This window comes from Pan paniscus, chromosome 6 (genome assembly GCF_029289425.2).
Source record: "Pan paniscus chromosome 6, NHGRI_mPanPan1-v2.0_pri, whole genome shotgun sequence".
NCBI lineage: Eukaryota > Metazoa > Chordata > Mammalia > Primates > Hominidae > Pan > Pan paniscus.
In genome coordinates, this window is record NC_073255.2 from 164,781,007 (window position 1) to 164,800,782 (window position 19,776).

A 19,776-nucleotide genomic window follows, 5' to 3' on the forward strand; every position below is an offset into this window, starting at 1 on the left:
ACCACTCATGTTTTTCTGTTTAACTATAGTTTAACCTTTGTCAGAATGTCATACAAATGCAATCATGTATTTGAGATTCATACGTGTTGTTGCCCATGTCTTTTTTAGCGTAGAGTAGTATTCCATTGTGTGGTGTACTATAATTTATACCCAGTTGAGGGATATTTAGGTTATTTCCAATTTTAGTGATTATGAATAATGTCCAGACCATTATCTTTGCTTTGCCTTGCTTTGTTTTTTTTAGAGAATGAGACAGGGTCTTACTCTGTCATCCAGGCTGGGAGTGCAGTGGTGCGCCATCACTGCTCACTGTAGCCTCGACCTCCCAGGCTTAAGCTATCCTCCCACATCAGCCTCCTGAGTAGATAAGACTACAGGTGTGCAGCACCATGCCCAGCTGATTTTCTTTTTTTCTTTCTTTTTTTTTTTTTTTTTGTTTTGTGAGGCAAGATCCCACTGTGATGGCCAGGCTGGTCTCGAACTCCCGGGCTCGAGCAATGTTTTTGCCTCAGGCAAAACATTACAGGCATGAGGCCACCATGCCTGGCTCAGACCATTTTCTGAGGGTCCCTAATCTATTCCTCTAACATTATTTCACTTTATTTTAGTGAACTGCGGTGATTGTCCGAATGGTGCTTTGCATATTTTCATTCTAAACATAGAGATGTGTCTTCTCTTCCTAAGTATTTGCCAAGTTCTGGTTTCATTTCTCAGTATTGTACACTGTGGAAAGGAAAAAATAAATGGTGGGTAGGACCAACCAAATAAAAGTGTTTGTAGATGTCTGACTTTCTTAGGGCTCCTTAAACTCTTAGATGATTTAGTTCCTTGCAAGTCTGATTGGAGAGTAATTGTTTTCTTCCATATGTTGGAGTGCTATCCTTGCACTACTTTGCCCTGTGGCTTCCTTCTTCCAGTTGGGCAAGCGTACCATTCCTGCCCCCTTTGGAAACTTTGCTTAGCCAGGATATTTCTTTTAATAATTGTAATACTCTCTGTTGAGGGCGTCACTGATTGGAATGATACATCCTAAGCTCAGGGCTTTCTTCCAGCTTAATGCTCCTACAAATGTCCAAATGTCCTCTTGATTCATGCTCCCAGAACTGGAGCTCAGAGCCTGGGCTGCGGTTTCTCCTATGTTCAACATGGTGCAGGCCTGAGTGAGGTGCTTTACCAACCAAGTAAACAGTGTGAGAATCTGAAAACCACAGACAACACTTAATGATTTTCCATTTTTTAAGAGACAAGGCTAGAGTGTCACCCAGGCTAGAGTGTTGTGGCATGATTATAGCTCTCTGCAGCCTCAAACTCCTGGGCTGAAGCAATCCTCTTGCCTTAGCCTCCCAAGCAGCTGGGACTACAGGCCCACACCACCATGCTTGGCTAATTTTTAATAGAGATGGGGTATTGAACTCCTAGCCTCATGTGATACTCCCATCTCAGCCTCTCAGAGCGCTAGGATTACAGGCATGTGCCACCCTGCCCAATTATTGAAAGATAATTGATGGCCTAGCTTTAGCACCTTTTTTTTCTGTTGTAATTTTTTTGTTTGGGGGTTTGTTTTTGTCAGTGTTCTCCTCTGTGTTCACTTCATTCCTGTTAAACTTGCAATTCACTGAAGTTTACGCCCTCCCTGGTCTCTCTAGTACACATCTCACCACAAAGCATTGATAACCAGCCAGGGAAGAGCAGTTTCAAATTTGAAAGTGCTTTATGGTAACACAGGAGCTCGAGGGCATTCTCAGAGTATCCTCCCCCCGCAGGGTTCCATGTATTTCAAGAGATGATCATGCTGTATAACTGGCTCTTCATCGAATCATAAACTCATTCTGTGAATTAAAATGGCACTTGGGGCCATAGCGCCCAAGATGTGGAAAGGAGGAAGAGTGTGGAGCGATAGGTGATGGTTTTGCCTTGCTGATAGGAGATGTAGTTGTGATTTGTCTTCCATATAGCCACAGAAGTAATTCTCCTGGTCTGCACAACCCAGAAAAACATAGATAACGATGGCAATGAATGATCACCATACACCATACACCATACACTTAAAATGAGAGAGCACATTTGCTTCAGTATCCTTAACGATTTGTTCTGATCTCCACACTCTTTTTTTTCCTGTGTCTGTCCTCTTGTTCACAAGGATTTTGCTGCTTTAGAGCACATTTGCTTCAGTATCCTTAACGATTCGTTCTGATCTCCACACTGTTTTTTTTTTCCTGTGTCTGTCCTCTTGTTCAGAAGGATTTTGCTACTTTAGAGTTAAGATTGGTTAGACCCAGACAGCACTGTGCCCTGGAGTCCTTTACCCTCAGGTCAGCCCTGGTGGGACCAGGCAGTACAGAGAGCTTCATAGGAAGAAACATCCTGGGATGGGCAGTAGAGCATATGCTTGCACCTCCAGGGAGGCCCATCAGGATTGATGGACTTCTTTGTAGCTGTTTCTCAAGTGCTAGTAGAATATACTTCCCCAGTAATAAGTTCTGCATGTATTTGTCTGTAGTTCATTTTCCTGTGATGTTAATCAAAGATTGTGATGATGAGAACTAATTCGTGATCTTCATTATTAACAATTCCCATTTGAGTCTTGCATATGATAATCCTGAGTGGTTAATTGTTAACTAATAGGTTTAGTCTATTCCCATTTTCCCATGCTGTTTTCTGTGCTGTTATGTTTACCTCTCACCAGCCCTTTCTAGTTTCATGCCTACTATTTGGGGACTTTCATTGGAGAAATCATGGGAATCACTTTGCATACATCTAGTGCACACCGACATCCTAAACCCTGTTCCAGAATTCACAGAGTTGTGATTTCTGTAGTTCAGGTCCTCTAGGAAGCAGGTGACCTGGCTGTCTGGGGTGGTGGTCTTTCAGACACTTCTATCCTGTGCCTGCTGTACAAGGATTCTGCTTCCTCTGCTCTCCCACCTACCCACCCAAATCTCCCATTCTCCCAAGCCTGGGAATTCATCATACTAAATTATTTTAAACATGTATTTGTATACACAGCAAGGTACTTTATAGAGATAAGTTCCAATCTAACTGCTGAAGGGGATATCTTATAGCCATAGATAGATGTACCCACATTTGGAAGAGATGTAGCCTGACAAGCCAGAAGTCAGGGCAGAGTGAGAGTTTATAATTAAGGTGTTTTTATAACCTTTGCTTCTCTGCTTCTCTCTAAGGGTCATCCTGCCATTCTGGAGGGTCATTCAGAACCCTGTTCCTCTAAGTTTGAGATATAGATACTAACATCCTTTGAAATGAAGTCACCCCAGGCACATTTGTTACATCATTACTTTCTCAATTTCAAGATGCATTGAGGAGGCAGAAACATTTCTTAAAGAGATGCCATCCACAATAGCAGGTTAAATGTAGCTAATGCAATCTTAAATTAGCTTTTCTAAGAGTACAGGAAAAAACTTATGTATAGTTTGTTGTAGAGCACAGGTAATGTGAAAACTACCAGTGCAACAACAACAAAAAAAGACTTCTCTTGTCAGAAATCCAGTTGCTTCCTGATTATTTACACCAGTGGAGGGGAATATTGGTGTAGATACCAGAAAACCACAACTAATTTATTTACTTGATTTCTCAAAGCTATGAGCCAACATAGTGTCAGAAAACTGGCAAATAGAATCCCAGACCTTATGTAAGGAAGCAATAGCAATGAAAACTGAGAGTGAAAGCCTTAGCATATAGATACATAAGCAGAAATATTTGATATTACCTTGAAATGAGCATTCTGTGTAACAAGTCCTGTAGTTGTTATCTCTTTAAATCTAAGGTCTTAAATCTTTATTTATATATATGGTTGTGGGTGTTTCTTTTTTTTTTTTTTTGAAATGGAGTTTCACTCTTGTCACCCAGGCTTGAGTGCAATGGCATGATTGGGCTCACTGCAACCTCCACCTCCCAGGTTCAAGTGATTCTCCTGCCTCAACCTCCCAAGTAGCTGGGATTACAGGCACACCCTGCTACACCCGACTAATTTTTGTATTTTTAGGGTTTCACCATGTTGGCCAGGCTGGTCTCGAACTCGTGATCTCAGATGATCCTCCTGCCTCCGCATCCCAAAGTGCTGGGATTACAGCCGTGAGCCATCGCGCCCGGCCAGGTCTTTTTTTCTTTTTTCTTTTCTTTTTTTTTAAGAGAGAAAATCTCTGTCTCCCGGCTCTTATTAACCCTGGAAATGTGTCTAAGAGACTGAAGCACATTGCTACTTGCACTCTCTCTTTGGAAGGCAAATTACTTAACTGAATTCTGTCAATTTTATATTGTTATCATCAGAATTTCTAAAATAAATAATTTCCATAACTAAATTACCAGGGAGGATTTATAGCTACATCACCTGAGGAAACATGCCAGTCTTCCTAACCAGTGTTTTCATTTGAGCCACTGAAACAAATATTAAAGATTTCAAGAATGTTTGAAAAGGAACATGCCAAGCAAAAAAATGCTTGAGATGACAAGGAAAGACATACACTTTTGTGTGGCTGCGACTGAGATTTGAAAGTGCCGACATCTTTGGGTTCTTATAATCAATTTAATTGACTTTATAAGAACTTAATATTCTGTCAGCTTGGATGAAATATCCATCTTTCCTCTTAGTGACTGGTCCACAGGCATATCACCTCATCCAAGCCTTCGAAATACTTGCCTCAAGAATATGGGGAACTCCATGTTCTTACCTTATAATTTTTATCTGGAAATAAACATGGCCAGTTCTGATGAGGTTTTAAAATTTGCTGTATGCTTTGATTTTCTTTTTCTTTTTTTTTTTTTTCTTTTTTGGTCGGAGTCTCGCTCTATCACCCAGGCTGGAGTGCAGTGGCACAATCTTGGCTCACTGCAAGCTCCGCCTCTCAGGTTCATACCATTCTCCTGCCTCAGCTTCCCAAGTAGCTGGGACTACAGGTGCCCACCACCACACCCGGCTATGTTGTTGTTGTTGTTGTTGTTGTTGTTGTTGTTGTACTTTTAGTAGAGACGGGGTTTCACCGTGTTAGCCAGGATACTCTCGATCTCCTGACCTCGTGATTCGCCTGCCTCAGCCTCCCAAAGTGCTGAGATTACAGGCATGAGCCACCACGCCCAGCCTGATTTTCATAGTTGGCTTTCACTTCTGATCTTTGCCATAATCAATGACATGTCATCCTCTTGGCTATCTTCCCATTTGTCATTTCTGGAATAGAGCTGTTGAGTTGTGCATTGAGACTTAGGAGGAGTCAGGAACATGTATTGATTTTTATGACATGGGTAGCACTAAGGTCCCTTTGAGGCTCCTTGATTATTCTCAGTCTGTGTAGGTTTCTCTCTTTATAAAGTAGGTAAGAGTTTAGCAAAAAAGGAAGAGAGGGTGCTGCAACCTCCTTGTTAGTTTAAACATGAAAGGCATGCCTGTGTGTGTGCCATTGTTATTCCTATAAGCATTTTTTCCAGATAACTACATCCAAAGGATAGTGATGAGCAGAAGTCTATTTCTGAAAAATATAATTTGCTCTGATCTTGAGGAAAAAGGCCTTCTCTTCTGAGATGTTAGGTTGCCTCATGATTTGCGATAATCAATTTGATAATTGTTGTTGACTTACTGGTTCAGCTCATGAATAGTGTCCCAGATTTAGACTAGTATGGCACAAGGATTTTAATCAAGTAGTGCTTTCTTTCCCATGGAGCATTTATCTTGTTTGACTGTTCTGGACTTCAGCCAGCTGCCAGACAGGCATTTTTCATGTGTATATGTGTAGGAGAATGTGTTGCTTAAGTGTTCAATGGGGAAGTTTCCAACCCCCTAAAGCTCATGGTTACCTTGCCTTTTACCACTGTACTGTTAGAGACACTGAGAATGGATCGCTGTCTCTCTTTTTCTCTAAGAATCCGTTTGATGGGAAGCATGAATCTTAGTTACTATGAATACTGTTTTCATCCCAGCCTACCTCACTGCTTCTGAATGAGAGGAGCCCCTTTGGCTGCTCTGAAAACTCTTGAAATACTTGATGGCTTGTTATGTTTTCATTATCTAATGTGCATTAATTTAAATAAAATAGCTCTGTTGTTAGAAGAAGAGTCAAAAAGGAAAAGCTTGGCTGGGTGCAGACTGCTTGTGTCACAGAAGTCAGGAAAGTTTGCAGAACTTGGTGTCCTCAGAGGGAGTTTTCAGTTCTGCTGGCTGGGCTGAAAACCTGAAACTCTAAAATCCAGTGACTATTCCCCTAGCATATACGATGTGATATTTTGATGCTCGCTTACTCTATCAGCTGTTTAATTAGCTTGAGAGACTGAAAGGATTTGAAGGCCCTTCGCATCTATGTGACTGAGTTCTGAGAGTCGAAATGTCCATGATTTGGCACTCTGGAGGATAGAGCACACAGACTTTGTGTTGATGCACCAAAAAAGGTTTTTAAACTGCTATTCCGTTTTATGTGTTTTTATTATTTCTATAATGATTCCTGCTGACATGAAGTGGTATTTGTCTCCATTGACCACATCCTGCTGTTCTAGATTTCCCTGGGTAGGAACAGTATGTCCCAGGTATCATCTCATCCCCAAAATGAACATAGAGCAGGAGTTGCTGTACTAGTGCCTGGAGAAGGCTGGCCACTTCTCAAGGTTAAGAAACTGTGAGCTCTGAATCTTACATAACCTATTTAAAGATAAACTACTTTTGGCTTCCTGGGACAGGGTTATAGGGACTATGTGAGATAGCCTAGGCGTCGCTTTTTTTTTTTTTTTTTAATGAATATTAAAGGTTAAATGGAAGGTTAGTACTGGTCTTCTTACCTCAACTTTTTTTTTTTCTTTTTTTTTTTTTTTTTTTGAGAAAGAGTTTCGCTCTTGTTGCCCAGGTTGGAGTGCAAATGGCACGATTTCAGCTCACTGCAACCTCCACCTCCCAGGTTCAAGCGATTCTCCTGCCTCAGCCTCCCAAGTAGCTGGGATTACAGGCATGTGCCACCATGCCCGGCTAATTTTTTTCTATTTTTAGTAGAGACAGGGTTTTGCCATGTTGGCCAGGATGGTTTCAAACCCCTGACCTCAGGTGATCCACCCGCCTCGGCCTCCCGAAGTGCTGGGATTGCAGGCGTGAGCCACTGCGCCTGGCACCTCAATTTTATGTTAAAGGAAGATGAGCTCTTCTTGCCCCAGAGAACTCTGGTGTGAAAGTCTCATTTTCCAAGCACCCTTTTAACTGAGTATTTAAGTTAATCTGGAAACTGTCGATTAACTATATTCCTTCTACTGAGGCCTCATGGGTATCATGTCTATGTCTTGGTTTCAGAAATGTCTATAAATAGGGTTATTTGCTTAGCTTCCTGCCAAACTTTTTGTCCTAGACTATAAAGAAAGAAACGTTGGGTTTTATTACTTTCCAGTTACTCTTTTCCTCTTTTCTCCATCAGGATACCCAAAAAGCAAAGCAGTTCCTGCCTTTTCTTCAGCGGGCAGGTCGTTCTGAAGCTGTGGTGGAATACGTCTTCAGTGGTTCTCGTCTCAAACTCTATTTGCCAAAGGAAACTTGCCTTATCACCTTCTTGCTTGCAGGTAAGTCTTATGTGTTACATGTTACTCTGAGCTCAGAAGTCATCCCTGGAAACCACATACCCTCCTTTCCCCCTGTGTTCTAGATAGGCCCTAGAGCCCACCAGCATGCTCTTCCTCTCTGGTTGGGATATGCAAACACAGTTTCTAGATTGGATCCTCCTGACCCTGCAGACCCAGCGCTGCACCCCCTTTCTGCTCCTCATTTCTACAAAGCACAGGATGTAGGAGTAGAGCAACTTGTAAGCACGCAGCCCTTATAGAGCTAGAGCAAAGGAAGTTCCAGACTAGGAAAATACCAGCCATGGAATTCTCAGAGTTGGCCTTCATTACCCACTTGAAACAGACTGCCCATGCCATGTTAGTTGTGGGGAGGCCTCAGAGGAGCCAAGACACTCTTCCCCTGTAGCTCCCCAAGCAGTGCCCTTTGTCTCCCTTTCATTCTTTTCAAATGCCATTAAGATCCCAGTCCTTTATGAAACCCCAGCCATGACGTTGCTTTCACACGCTCTTCCCACGTCGATAGTATTTCTTGTTGTGCTAAGGTTGACATGCTAAGGCAAAGATGCTCCTTTCTTTGCTGACTTAATGTGTGTCTTACCCTATCTTTTCTGGTAGCTTAATATTTCACAAGCCAGAAGGCTATGTATAAACTGTGCTCTTTGAGCAGTTTACATTTATGCATTCAAGGAACAAACTGCTTCATTTCTTTGCTGCTGGCAAATAATAGTTATTTATTTCCAGTTGGTACTTCACAGAGACTGCAGTCTTTGAGGGAAAGCTGTCATTTTACTTCCACCACCACCCCCACCCCGCCCAGCCACCCTTGCACACACAAACATTCATTCACTTGCAAAAGACATATCCCGCCGTGGTCCCCAGATGCACATGGTCCCCACCTTGCCTTTTTTGTTAGTGTCCTGTTGTCTCAGCACTTCTTACATTGAATTATTGAATAGAATTTGCTATGGGGAAAGAGAAACGGGAGTCATGCTTGCTGCCTCCTGCCAGATCGCCTTGGCCTCCTTTTCCTAGAAGGCACAGGTAGTTTCTTGTCTGGATAAGGGTCTCCCTCAGGCCCCAACTAAATGGATTGAGTTATGAGAGATAAATCACTCCCTGAACACATGACCATGGAGCTCACTGCTGCTGCTTGGCTGTCACTTCTCATTGTGGCTCTTGTGCATACTCTTATGAACTTGATCACTGCACAGCTCTGCAGGCCTTCTGAAGGGACTCATTGAAGTGTGACACCAAGCTCAGGGCAGCTACGCAAAAGAAGAGATGCAAAAAAATTCATACCTTATTGAAGGGCTGTGGTTTTATTTTTGCTAATGTGAGTTATGGTAAACTGAAGGGCAGTGTGGCAGTGTGTGAGAGAGTCCTTTTATGCAGCCATTTGTACCTTTTTACCAAGGTTTCTATACCCATGAAGTTTCTTGGTAGTGAACTTTTGCTAGAGAGTTGGAGGCACAGGCATATCCAGGTTTATTGCACTTCTTTTTATTGCGCTTCAGATATTGCATTTTTTTTATAGATAGGAGGATTGTGACAACCCTGTGTTAAGCAAGTATGTCAGTGCCATTTCTCCAGCAGCATGTGTCTATCACATTTGGTAATTTTCACATTTCAAACTTTATTATTATTATATCTGTTATGGTGATCTGTGACCAGTGATGTTTGATGTTATTATTTCAATTGTTTCGGGTCGCCATGAACCACAGTCATATAAGATGGTAAACTTAATTGATAAATGTTGTATGTGTTCTGACTGCTCCACCCATTGAATGATAAGAAAACCAAACAAAGCTGGGTGCAGTGGTGCATGCCTGTACTCCCAGCTACTCAGCAGGCTGAGCCCAGGAGTTGCAGATCAGCCTGGGCAACATAATAAGACCCTGTCTCAAAATAGAAAAGAAATTGAAGCAGCCTTATTGCTTATATGGAAAAATTTTAGTGGTCTGGATAGAAGATCAAACCAGTCACAATATTTCCTTAAGCCAAAGTCTAATCCAGAGAAAGACCTCTGGATTTGACTCTCCTCAATTCTGTGAACACTGAGAGGTAAAGAAGCTGCAGAAGAAAAATTTGAAGCTGTTAGAGGTTGGTTCATGAGGTTTAAGGAGAGAAGCCATCTTCATAACATAAAAGTACAGGGTGAAGCAGCAAGTGCTGATGTAGAAACTGCAACAAGTTATTCAGAAGATCCAGCTAAGATCACTGGTGAAGGTGGCTACACCAAACACCAGATTTTCAGTGTAGATGAAACAGCCTTCTACTGGAAGAAGATGCCATTCCAGGATTTTGGTAGCTAGAGAGAAGTCAGTGCCTGCCTTCCGAGTTTCAAAAGACAGGTTGACTCTGTTGTTAAGACCTTATGCAGCTGGTGACTTTAAGTTAAAGCCATTGCTCATTGACCATTCCAAAAAACCTAAGGCTCTTAAGAATGATGCTAAATCTACTCTGCCTGTGCTCTGTAAAAGGAACAGCAAAGCCTGTATGACGGCACATCTGGTGACAGCCTGGTTTATGGAATATTTTAAGCCCTTTGTTGAGACCTACTGCTCAGGAAAAAAAAGATTTTTTTGCAAAATATTACTGCTCATTCACAGTTCTGCAGCTAGCTGGTCACCCAAGAGCTCTGAAAGAGTTGTACAAGAAGATTGTACATGCCTGCTAACATAGCATTCATTCTGCAACCCATGTATCAAGGAGTAATTTTGATTTTCAAACCTTACTATTTAAGAAATATGTTTTGTAAGCCTAAAGCTGCCATAAATAATGATTCTTCTGATGGATCTGGGAAGCAAATTGAAAACTTTCTGGAATGGATTCACCACTTTAAATGCCATTGAGAACATTTGTGATTCATGGGAGGAGGTTGAAACAGCAACCAGCATAAACAGGGATTTGAAGGAAGTTGATTCCAAGCCTCGTGGTTGACTTTGAAGAGTTCAAGGCTTCAATGGAGGAAGTAACTGCAGATATGATAGAAATAGCAAAAGAACTAGAATTAGAAGTAGAGCCTGGGGATAAAACTGAGTTACTGAAATCTCATGAAAAGAATTTGAACAGATGAAGAGTTGCATCTTATAAATGAGCAAAGAAAGTTATTTCATGAAATGGAATCTAGTCCTGGCAAAGATGCTGTGAACATTGTAGAAATGACAACAAAGGATTCAGAATATTACCTAAACTTGATGAAACAGCATCAGGGTTTGAGAGAATGGACTCTAATTTTGAAAGAAGTTCTACAGTGAATGAAATGCTATCCCACAGCATTCCATGCTACAGAGAAATACTTTGTGAAAGGAAGAGCCAGTTGATGGAACAAACCTCATTGTTTTTTTTGCCACAGCCACCACCTCCATCAGCAACCACCACCCTGATCAGTCAGCAGCCACAAACATGGAAGCAAGACCCTCCAGCAGCAAAAAGATTATGACGCACTGAAGGCTCAGATGATCATTAGCATTTTTTAACAATAAAGTGCTTTTATTAAACTACAGTATAGGGTGAACACTTTTATATGCCCTGGGAAACTAAAAATTTGTGTGACTTGCTGTATTGCAATATTCACTTCATTGCAGTGGTCTGGAACTAAACTTGCAGTATCTCTGAGGTATGCCTGTATATATTCATCTCATCCTCTGCTCTGTAGCATCTCATCTTCTGCTCTGAGAAAGAAAAGCATCCTTTTGGCAATGTAGAGCTTTATCCCAGTGGTAAAAAAGAGAAACAGTATTATTCTTCCTGGGAAACATGGCCACAAATGTATAGGGGAAAGAGAACATTGAAGTTTTGTCTTTTAAGCTCTAAACTACCTGAATGGAGCCGGCTCAGAGCACAGACCATCTTGGCTGGAGTTTTCCTGCAGAATTCTTCTAGTTTTACGTTGCTTAGACACAAGCAGTCTGATCACTCGACTCTGCATCAGCCAGTTCCTGTGTGTATTTGGCATTATTTTAAGCTTAGCAATTCAAAAGGCATTGCCTGAGTTAACTTACATTGTGAAAGATAGATTACACAGAAGCAAATACGTGATAAAAATATAAGCCTTTTACATTTTTCTCCTGCCATAGTGTGTGCTGTTATATTATGCATCTTTTGGTTTCTTCAGAAACCTGGCAAGAATACAGGACAGGGAAAAGTCTTAAGAGAAAGCAGATCTCAGTTTGCATCATGGCTCTACTGTGTATAAGCCGGTGACTTTAACAAGGTTATTTACCCTCTTCAAGCCTCAGTTTACACATCAATTATAACTGGGAATTGTTTCCTGCCTCATGATTGTCGCAGTTTAATGAGTTGACTCTGAAACAAGCCCATTATTAAGCAGATCATCAATAAATATGATCCTTCCCCTTGCAAAGAGTTAGTGTTTTTATAACTAGAGTTTACCTTGCCCCTCAATTTGGAGTGGCATGATTGTGCAGCATGTGTGCACATAGCTATGGCTCTACCATAGAAATTGTGACCTACCCATTACTGGAAATAAATCAAGAAAAAGAGCTATGCCAGCCTTCTTCTGACTAAGCTTGCTGGAAGGAAGGCTCCTGGCTTTTCCCTCTGAGACTTTGGAGCAAGGAACTCTGCACTGTCCTAAAACCCCATCCCAAAGAATACACAAGTAAGACACAGTCCTAGGTATCAGGAAACACCCAAGGGAATACAGACATGTAAACAAAATGTAAAGTTGAGTACTAGATGAGAGAATAGAATTATGGACAAGGTCTAGAAGTAGCACTGAGGAGGGAATGATTATTTCTTTAGGTGGACATCAGAGAACACCTCCCTAGGTGCTGGTATCTTGAGCTGTGTTTTGAAGTACATATAAGAGTTTACTGTGTTGGGGGAGGGGAGTAGGAGGAGATGCACATTCTAGCTAGAGACAGCAGCGTGTGCAGAGTTGTAGAGGTATGAATATCTGCATGGATCTGGGCAACCACATAGCCCTTGTTACTGGTGGAGTATAAAGAGTGAGGAGGGTAGAGTGTGGGGTCAGGCTGACAACTCAGACACGAGCTAGTCCTTCTCTTTCAGATTATGCAGTGGACCCTCAGAGTCACTGGAAGGTATTAAGCAAGGGGGCGGCATGCTCAGACTCGGGTTAAGTAAGTTCATTTTGGTGGATGCATTGAAATAAATGAGGCGCAAGAATCTGGGAGAGCAATTAAGAGGCAAGAGAATAGCAGAGGTCTGAAATCTGGGGAGAAAACTGGATAGATTTGGAAAAGTAGGAGGTAGACTTGAGATTCGGGGAATGCCTGGTCTCTTTTTGGTCAGGAGTGGGGGTGGTGTTGAGTGGAGGGGAGAAAATGAAAGCATCCTAGGTTTGAGCAATCTGGTAGATTGAGATGTCCACAATTAAGAGCAACACAAAAGTAAGAATAGGTTTTAGGAATAGGTTGTTGGTTTGGTTTTGGAATATCCATGAGAATGTTCAAGCTCAGCAGAGGAGCCTACGCAAGTATTCAGGTCAGGGAGCCATCAGCATAGAGGCAGTAATTAAAACTGTTACAGTGCCTAGAGGACAGGTTTACAAGGAGTAAGCACCCTGGAAGACACCAACCTGCATGGAGCAGGCTGAGTGTTCATATATGGGCAGAGAAGATACGGTCAGAGCAGTAAGACAGTCATGAGATAGCATTCTTCTGGAAGCCAAGGGAGTGAAGAATTCCCAGGCACCAGCAGTGTCAGAGTTTACATAAAATATCAAGTATATAAAAACTGTAAAGGGCTTTTATGCTGTTTATCAACTAGTAAGTCACAGGTAACCTCTCGGTACAGTTTCATCAGAGTTGAGTTGATTAAAGGTAGATTACAGGTGACTGGGAAGTAAAAGTGGGAAGTAAGAAACAGACTTAGTAAGTACAGATTGCACTTCCCTGATATCTAACAGAGAATGGAAAAGTAGTGCAGAAAGTAAAAGCCAAAGGGTGAAGGTAACATTCCGAGGATGTCAGCATCTTGTGCGCTTTTAGAACTGTAATTCTTATTCAAGAATCAAGAAGGTATGGATAGCTGAAAAGGCTATTCAGTACACCTATTGTTTTCATAATATAAATTTTAGAATGTAAAACTCAACAAAATATTGGCAAATGAGGTTATAAAAAAAGATAGAGTGAGAGATTATCCTGGGGAACATGAGGTTTGAAATATTGAGAAGCACTGGTCTGAATTCTGAAGAGAAGGAATCAGGAAAGGCTGCACAGGGATAATGAATGGAGCAGTGACCTAGAAGCAGCAGAAGGGATGAGATGCATGGAGAATGTGGTTTGAGGGAGTAGGCTTGGAGAGAGAAAGATCCCTTGGTCTTTTAAAACTACCTACAAAGCTGAAAGTGAGTAGGCATGCTATTCATGTTGTGGGATTGTTCGCCTGGGCAGCGATTGTCCTGCTAGAGCTTTGCAGATATCTGCCGTATGCACCCTCCATTATGTAAGTGTGGCATTCTGCTGGAAATGTCTCTTTGCAGTAAGGAGGGGGTTTGGGTTGTGATTCTCAAGGGGAAAGTCAAGATAATTATTGGGAGCAGTCCCTTTTGTGCTGCTCTCATTAATCCCAGCCTTTTGGAGAGCCTTCTGTACTTCAAGGTGGGGTGGACACTTTCCATTTTTGTGTGGCCTTTTTTCAGGCAGACGGCCCCACAGCTTGATAGGGAGTGGCATTTGGCCCAAGCCAGCTGGCTGTTCTGTCATGGTTCCTGCACCCCTGTATGTAGAATGATCGCTTGGTCAGATGGGCTAGCAGGTGGGGCTAGAGAAGTCAGCTGTAGCCAACAGGTCAGTGCCTCCTGAACGCTCTTGCCCTCTAGTCCTTTAAGCACCTGCCTTAGGCTTGGCTGGTGAGCAGGTGACCTTACAGCATCAGAACTGAGACTGTTCAAGGTCTCTCTGCCTGCTGCTGTGGCCTCCTCCTAAGCGTGCTGATTTCAGTCTCGGAGGCAGTCACAGACACTTCTTGTCCATAGTTAGCAAGGAAGCCAAGATCCCTGGGCAGCCTGCATTTGTTAAAAAGCATCCTTTTTCCTCATCTGGCCTTTAGTGAGCCCCACACATTTCCTTCCATGAGAGCAAAAGTGGTTCACGCAGTTTTTATTTTCACTTGTCATGTGTGTCCCATTTTACTTTAGTATTTTGTCTAGGGGGAGATTGAGTCACATATTTGGAAATTATTTGGCTCTCAAGTCATGCTTTTATTTTTTACTTTCTTTTTCTTTTTTCTCTTGTTTTCTTTTCTTGGAGACAGGGTCTTACTCTGTTGCCCAGGCTACAGTGCAGTGGCCCCATCATAGCTCACTGTAATCTCGAACTCCTGGGCTCAAGTAATCCTCCCTCAGATCCTGAGTATCTGAGACAGCAGGTGCATGCCACCACACCTGGCTAATATTGTTTTATTTTTTGTAGAGACAGGGTCTCAACTGTGTTGCCCAGGCTGGTCTTAGGGTCCTGGCCTCAAGCAGTCCTCTTGCCTTAGTCTCCCAAAGTGCTAGGATTATAAGCATGAACCATGACACATGGCCTCACATTTTTACCTAAAAGCCCCCAGTGGGTGTGGAGTATTTGTCTTATTACTATGAACTTTATATTGAGTGTCCTTATTGTAATTCCCTTATTAGATCTTAGGTATCAGGGTCATGCTGCAGGCACAGTTCAGGAAGTGGCCCTGTTGGATGAGCATAGCAGGTATCAAGGCATGGTGCCTGTAAACCAAATACTTTTCTCCTGAATTGGAAGAGAATAATAATTTGAGATTTCAGTGCAAAGTGATCGAAGGAGCCTTATATCAGATATTTGGAGTCTTCTGCCAACTCACTGAGTGAGTCCACCATGCCGTGTTTGCATTTCCTTAGTGTTAAAGGTGGTACCGCAGTAAGTTTGAGGAATTACAGGGTGAGGCAGGCAGGAAATGGATGCCAGTCACCTTGCATGGAACTCATAGTACAAACCATCTAGAAGGCAGCAGCCACTTGGCAGGGAGTTCCCATGTGGTTCACAGCAGGTGACTTATAATTAACCAGTTACCTATTCATATGACATAAGACAAGAAAATGAGACTTCCCTTTTCCTGCCCTTTAGCATTTTTCTTTCCCTCCCCCTTCCTCTCTTTCCGTCTCCCAACCCTTCTCCCTTCTCCTCTCCCTCTCCCTCCCCCTGTCCCTTCTCCTCTCTCTCTCCCTCTCCCTCCCTTTCTGGAGCTGGATTGTGACAAGGGAGGCAATGAGAAAAGTTCTAAGTGTCTAGGATTTGATAAATGGTGGTGGGCTTGTGCATGGTGAACTAAAGGTTTGGCTGTGTGTCCTTTCACCCTGAATGCCTTTGAATGAAGTTCCTCATTTCCTTCTTTTCCTTTAAGATCTCTTCTCTAGCCAATCCTCATTGGAATATCAACTGCCTGTTTCAATAGACCAAAAACTTCTAATGAGAGGAGGGAAGGGAAGGTGAACAGGAATATCCTTCTCATCTCCTGGTCCCAGGAATGGTGGGTCCCCATTGATTACCAGTGCCTAACTAAATTACACAATTAAAGCCAATGTATGTTTAAGTGAGAAATCCCATTCTGCTATCACAGAGGTGCTAATGAATCAGGCTGTTATTGTGGTTGTGTTTGCTAGGCTTCTATCCTTAATTAAGCAATTACAGGGTCTGCTGATACTTATGAATTACTTTCAGATGCTTTAATTGAATTGCAACTTAATGGATATTTGTAAAGTGGGGTATTCTTTCTCTTGGGATATCCCAGTTTGATTCTGTCTCCATTGCCTACTTTCTGTTGGGTCCCATTACTAGAAATGGGCAGCTTAACATGAGACTTTCCTGGAGCTGCTCTAGTTCTTTACTTTTAAAGATATCATTATAGGAATTATAAGAATTATGTTCATGTCCGGGGATCCTGGAGAGTCACTTACAGGGAAGAATTAACACAATGAACAGATTTGGATAGTGTTTTTTAATGAGTACAAGATTTTTACAAGCACAGATTAAGAAAGGTAGTCTTCAATAGATAAATTTTGGATGATACATAAATTAGTAGGATAACTTCTCCCTCGAATATCTTTTAGTCTAGTTATGTAGATGGCCATACAAAAAATGTAAACAAGGAAATACGAAAGAGCAGTTATCAAAAGCATAGGCCACCTAGTATGAGAATACAGAGCAAATAACAATTTTTGAATGGAAAAGTTTTCCTCAGGGCGATGGCATTTGAGTTTCCGAGAAGATCTGCTACATTTTCTTTGGGCAGACTGGGTTTGATTCATCTAGGCAGAAGAAGTTGGCCTGTATCAGATCTCAGGAAGAGTTGCCTAAAAGAAATGGACATATTAATCAATCATTTTTCTCTCCGCTTTTGTATTGGTGTGTAAATCTCCCTCTTAGCTCTTCTGCTATTGAGCATTCACTGCTCCACCTTCAGCTCTCCGTCTATGCAGGCACACCGTCACCCACTGGTCATGTGAATGAAACCTCCAATTACACCAGCATTATTTTCGTCTTTACACCATGAATCATCCCCAGAATGAGCCTCATCATACTTGTGGGTCATTCAATTACATGGTTATTTAATATTTTTTTTTTATATTCAGTGGGCACAATGCTAGGAATACAGAAATGGATGATACAGTTCCAGCCTTTGAGCAAAGTAATTGTGTCTACTGGAGTAAAGAATGTATTGACATGAAGAAAAAATATTTTAAAAGCATAAGGGTAAGCAAAACATGGCTTAAATACTATACAAATGAAAACAGCTCAGATTTTATAAAACAATAAGAGTAAATATGTAACTGCTGTCAAAAAGGCTGTTTCAAAACTCGGAAATACAGAACGCAGAGAGGAGTGGAGCCAGGTACTGACCCAGCCCAAGTCATTGCATTCCTGGTGGTACGGTGTACCATCTGAGGACCATCCTTTTAGGAAGGACATCAGGAAACTGCAGGTGGTCAGATCAGAGGAGGATGAACAAAGATGCTAAGAGCCTCAGCATGCCAATACCTGAAGATTGGGAGTAGGAATTAAAAGACAGACTTCCATGACATAATCTAGTGTTTCAGGGTAAAAGAGAGAGAAACATGATTTGTTCAGTACCCATTCCAGAGTAATAAATAAAGTCATCACTAAAAATAAGATTTGTTTGGCCCGGTTTAATGGCAGTCACAGACCTTGGAGCTAAAACACTTAAAGATGAATTCTTGCCCTCCTGCTTCCTAATTAATTATTTCCGTCAGACTGGCCTGCTTATATTCGTGTGATGCTGGTGACCTGGAGGTGAGGGAGACAGCAAGGCCGATGTGGCATTTATGTGCCAGCCTATCTAGGGCCTCCTATAACTAGGAAAAGATAGTCCTAGTGGTGTCATCGCCTTCTATGGAGTCAGACTGTGGAGGATGGTGTGGCCTCCTGATTGGGGTGTTCAGCCCTTACCATCTACTGGGTTTTATGTGCCAAGAAAAGATAGATGTTGATTTACCCTTGCTGTTAGATGATAGGCCTGTGGATTAGCTTTGGATGGGTAGGTCAGTGAGGAGTTTCCTTCCTCCTGAATTCTCTGACTAGTGTTTCTACTCTTCTACTCTAAAGCGTTCTATTGCGCTTTTTACTCTTATGCTTTCATGTTTTAATACTGATGAGACAAGGGGAGAAAACATACTGGATAGAAAATGAGGCCTGTCGTATGCAGAGCTAATGAGGCCAGTGGAGTAGTAGAGAAGGTCAGTCCTGTGAGCTTTTCCCTAGGTGTTCCTTTTCGGGCCCTTCTCCTTCCCTCCTACTTTAAAGCGCGTTCTGTCTGAGTCTATGCAGGGTTGTCTGGCTTGCCTTCCACCTGGTGGGCACTGGGGGATGGAATGGGAAACTTCCAGAAATCTGATGGCTTTTCTCTGTTGGATTATTTCCAAAAACAGCACCTGTCTCGTTGGTTGTGCCTAAATGCCTCAGTTCTAAGTCCCTTCTTGTGGCTTTCCCAGAGGAATACATTTCAGTGTAGATTATTCAACACTATCTTGTCAACCTGTGGGCATTTCCCAGCAGCCACTTAGTAGTAATGTTGACAAGCTACTGTGCTACTCACCAGAACTCCAGCCCTGTGGGGGAGTCCATTTGGTCAGACTAATAGTAGAAAATGGCAGGACCTGGATGCAGGAGAGGGAGTGTAAATGGTTTGGTAATTTGAAATTAAAGGTTAATGCTTTGAAATCTGGTAATGGGCAGCCCCAGGGTGAACAGTGCACACTGCTGTTAAGACTTAATCCTGGTTGCTATGGAAACTACCTCACAAATCTCCCACCCCTTTCAACCAGATTTGACTGCGTTTAAAAAATAAATAAATAAAACCATTCTTCATCATTGAAAAGCTGTTTGCCCCCTTCCCCAAACTCCAGGTCATTGCTCACCTTGAGTTTCTTTCAAAAGTTTTTCTGAGGCTTCCCCAGTCAGATGGGCTGGATCTGTTAGAGTTTGGGCCTGGCTCTTTGTGTGGAATTTGAATAAATAGCACTAACATGGGAATTAGAAGACACTTAAGTGTCCAGTGTGGGCAGCATGTGCAAGCTTGCTCTCCTGCTGGCCTTGAGGAGGCGTCATAGTTTCAGTCCTGGCACTGGACAGGGCCACTGACCACAGAATGCACTTCCTCATTCCCCATGTATGGGGGGCTCTGAGGAAGCCCAAGGAACTGCTCTTCGTCTCAGTGCTGTGGAGTGTTCCCAGATTCTGCTGCAGGGCTGCCAAGCACTGGCCTATGAGGAGCAAGAACAATCCACAGAAGTTCGTTTCATGTTTGGAAGGCATCTGAGACACAACTGCATTCTCTCCGTCATTTTATTTCATCATTAGAGCTTTTTCCAATTTACTTAAATGACCCTCTTAATCTAGACCTTGTAAGTTTTTGGGCTTTTTTTAACCAAAGCTTCTTCACCCTTTGCCTATGATGAAGTAAATGAGATCTACATCTCATTTGGCTCCCTGCAAGATTAGCTTATAGGCTTCTAAAGTAGGCTTTGTAGAAAACTTTCTATTCAAGCTTTCTGGATTCCCTGTAGTTTTTCCTTAATATACTTATTATACTCTGTAATGCTGTTACAATAGCATTCCTCAGTAAACCCTCGTAACTCCCATGCTTACCTTTACTATGAGTAGGAACATATTTAAATCCACTGGTTAGTCTGCGGCTGGTGGCGAAGTTCCCATTTCCCTGCCCTTGTGTGCCTCCTTTTCCTGAGCTTGTACATCTGCTAGTGATTTTTCT

The 19,776-nt window shown here is 42.2% G+C and overlaps 1 protein-coding gene across 1 annotated transcript in view; it reads left to right on the plus strand.

Moving 5' to 3' along the window:
* The window catches only part of SND1 (staphylococcal nuclease and tudor domain containing 1), a 436,722-nt gene that overhangs the window by 270,046 nt on the left and 146,900 nt on the right, over positions 1-19,776 (plus strand). Inside the window, exon 15 of the mRNA XM_003806046.5 lies at positions 7,398-7,539. Coding sequence (XP_003806094.1) covers positions 7,398-7,539 — 142 coding nt within the window. The remainder of the gene's footprint in view (positions 1-7,397; positions 7,540-19,776) is intronic.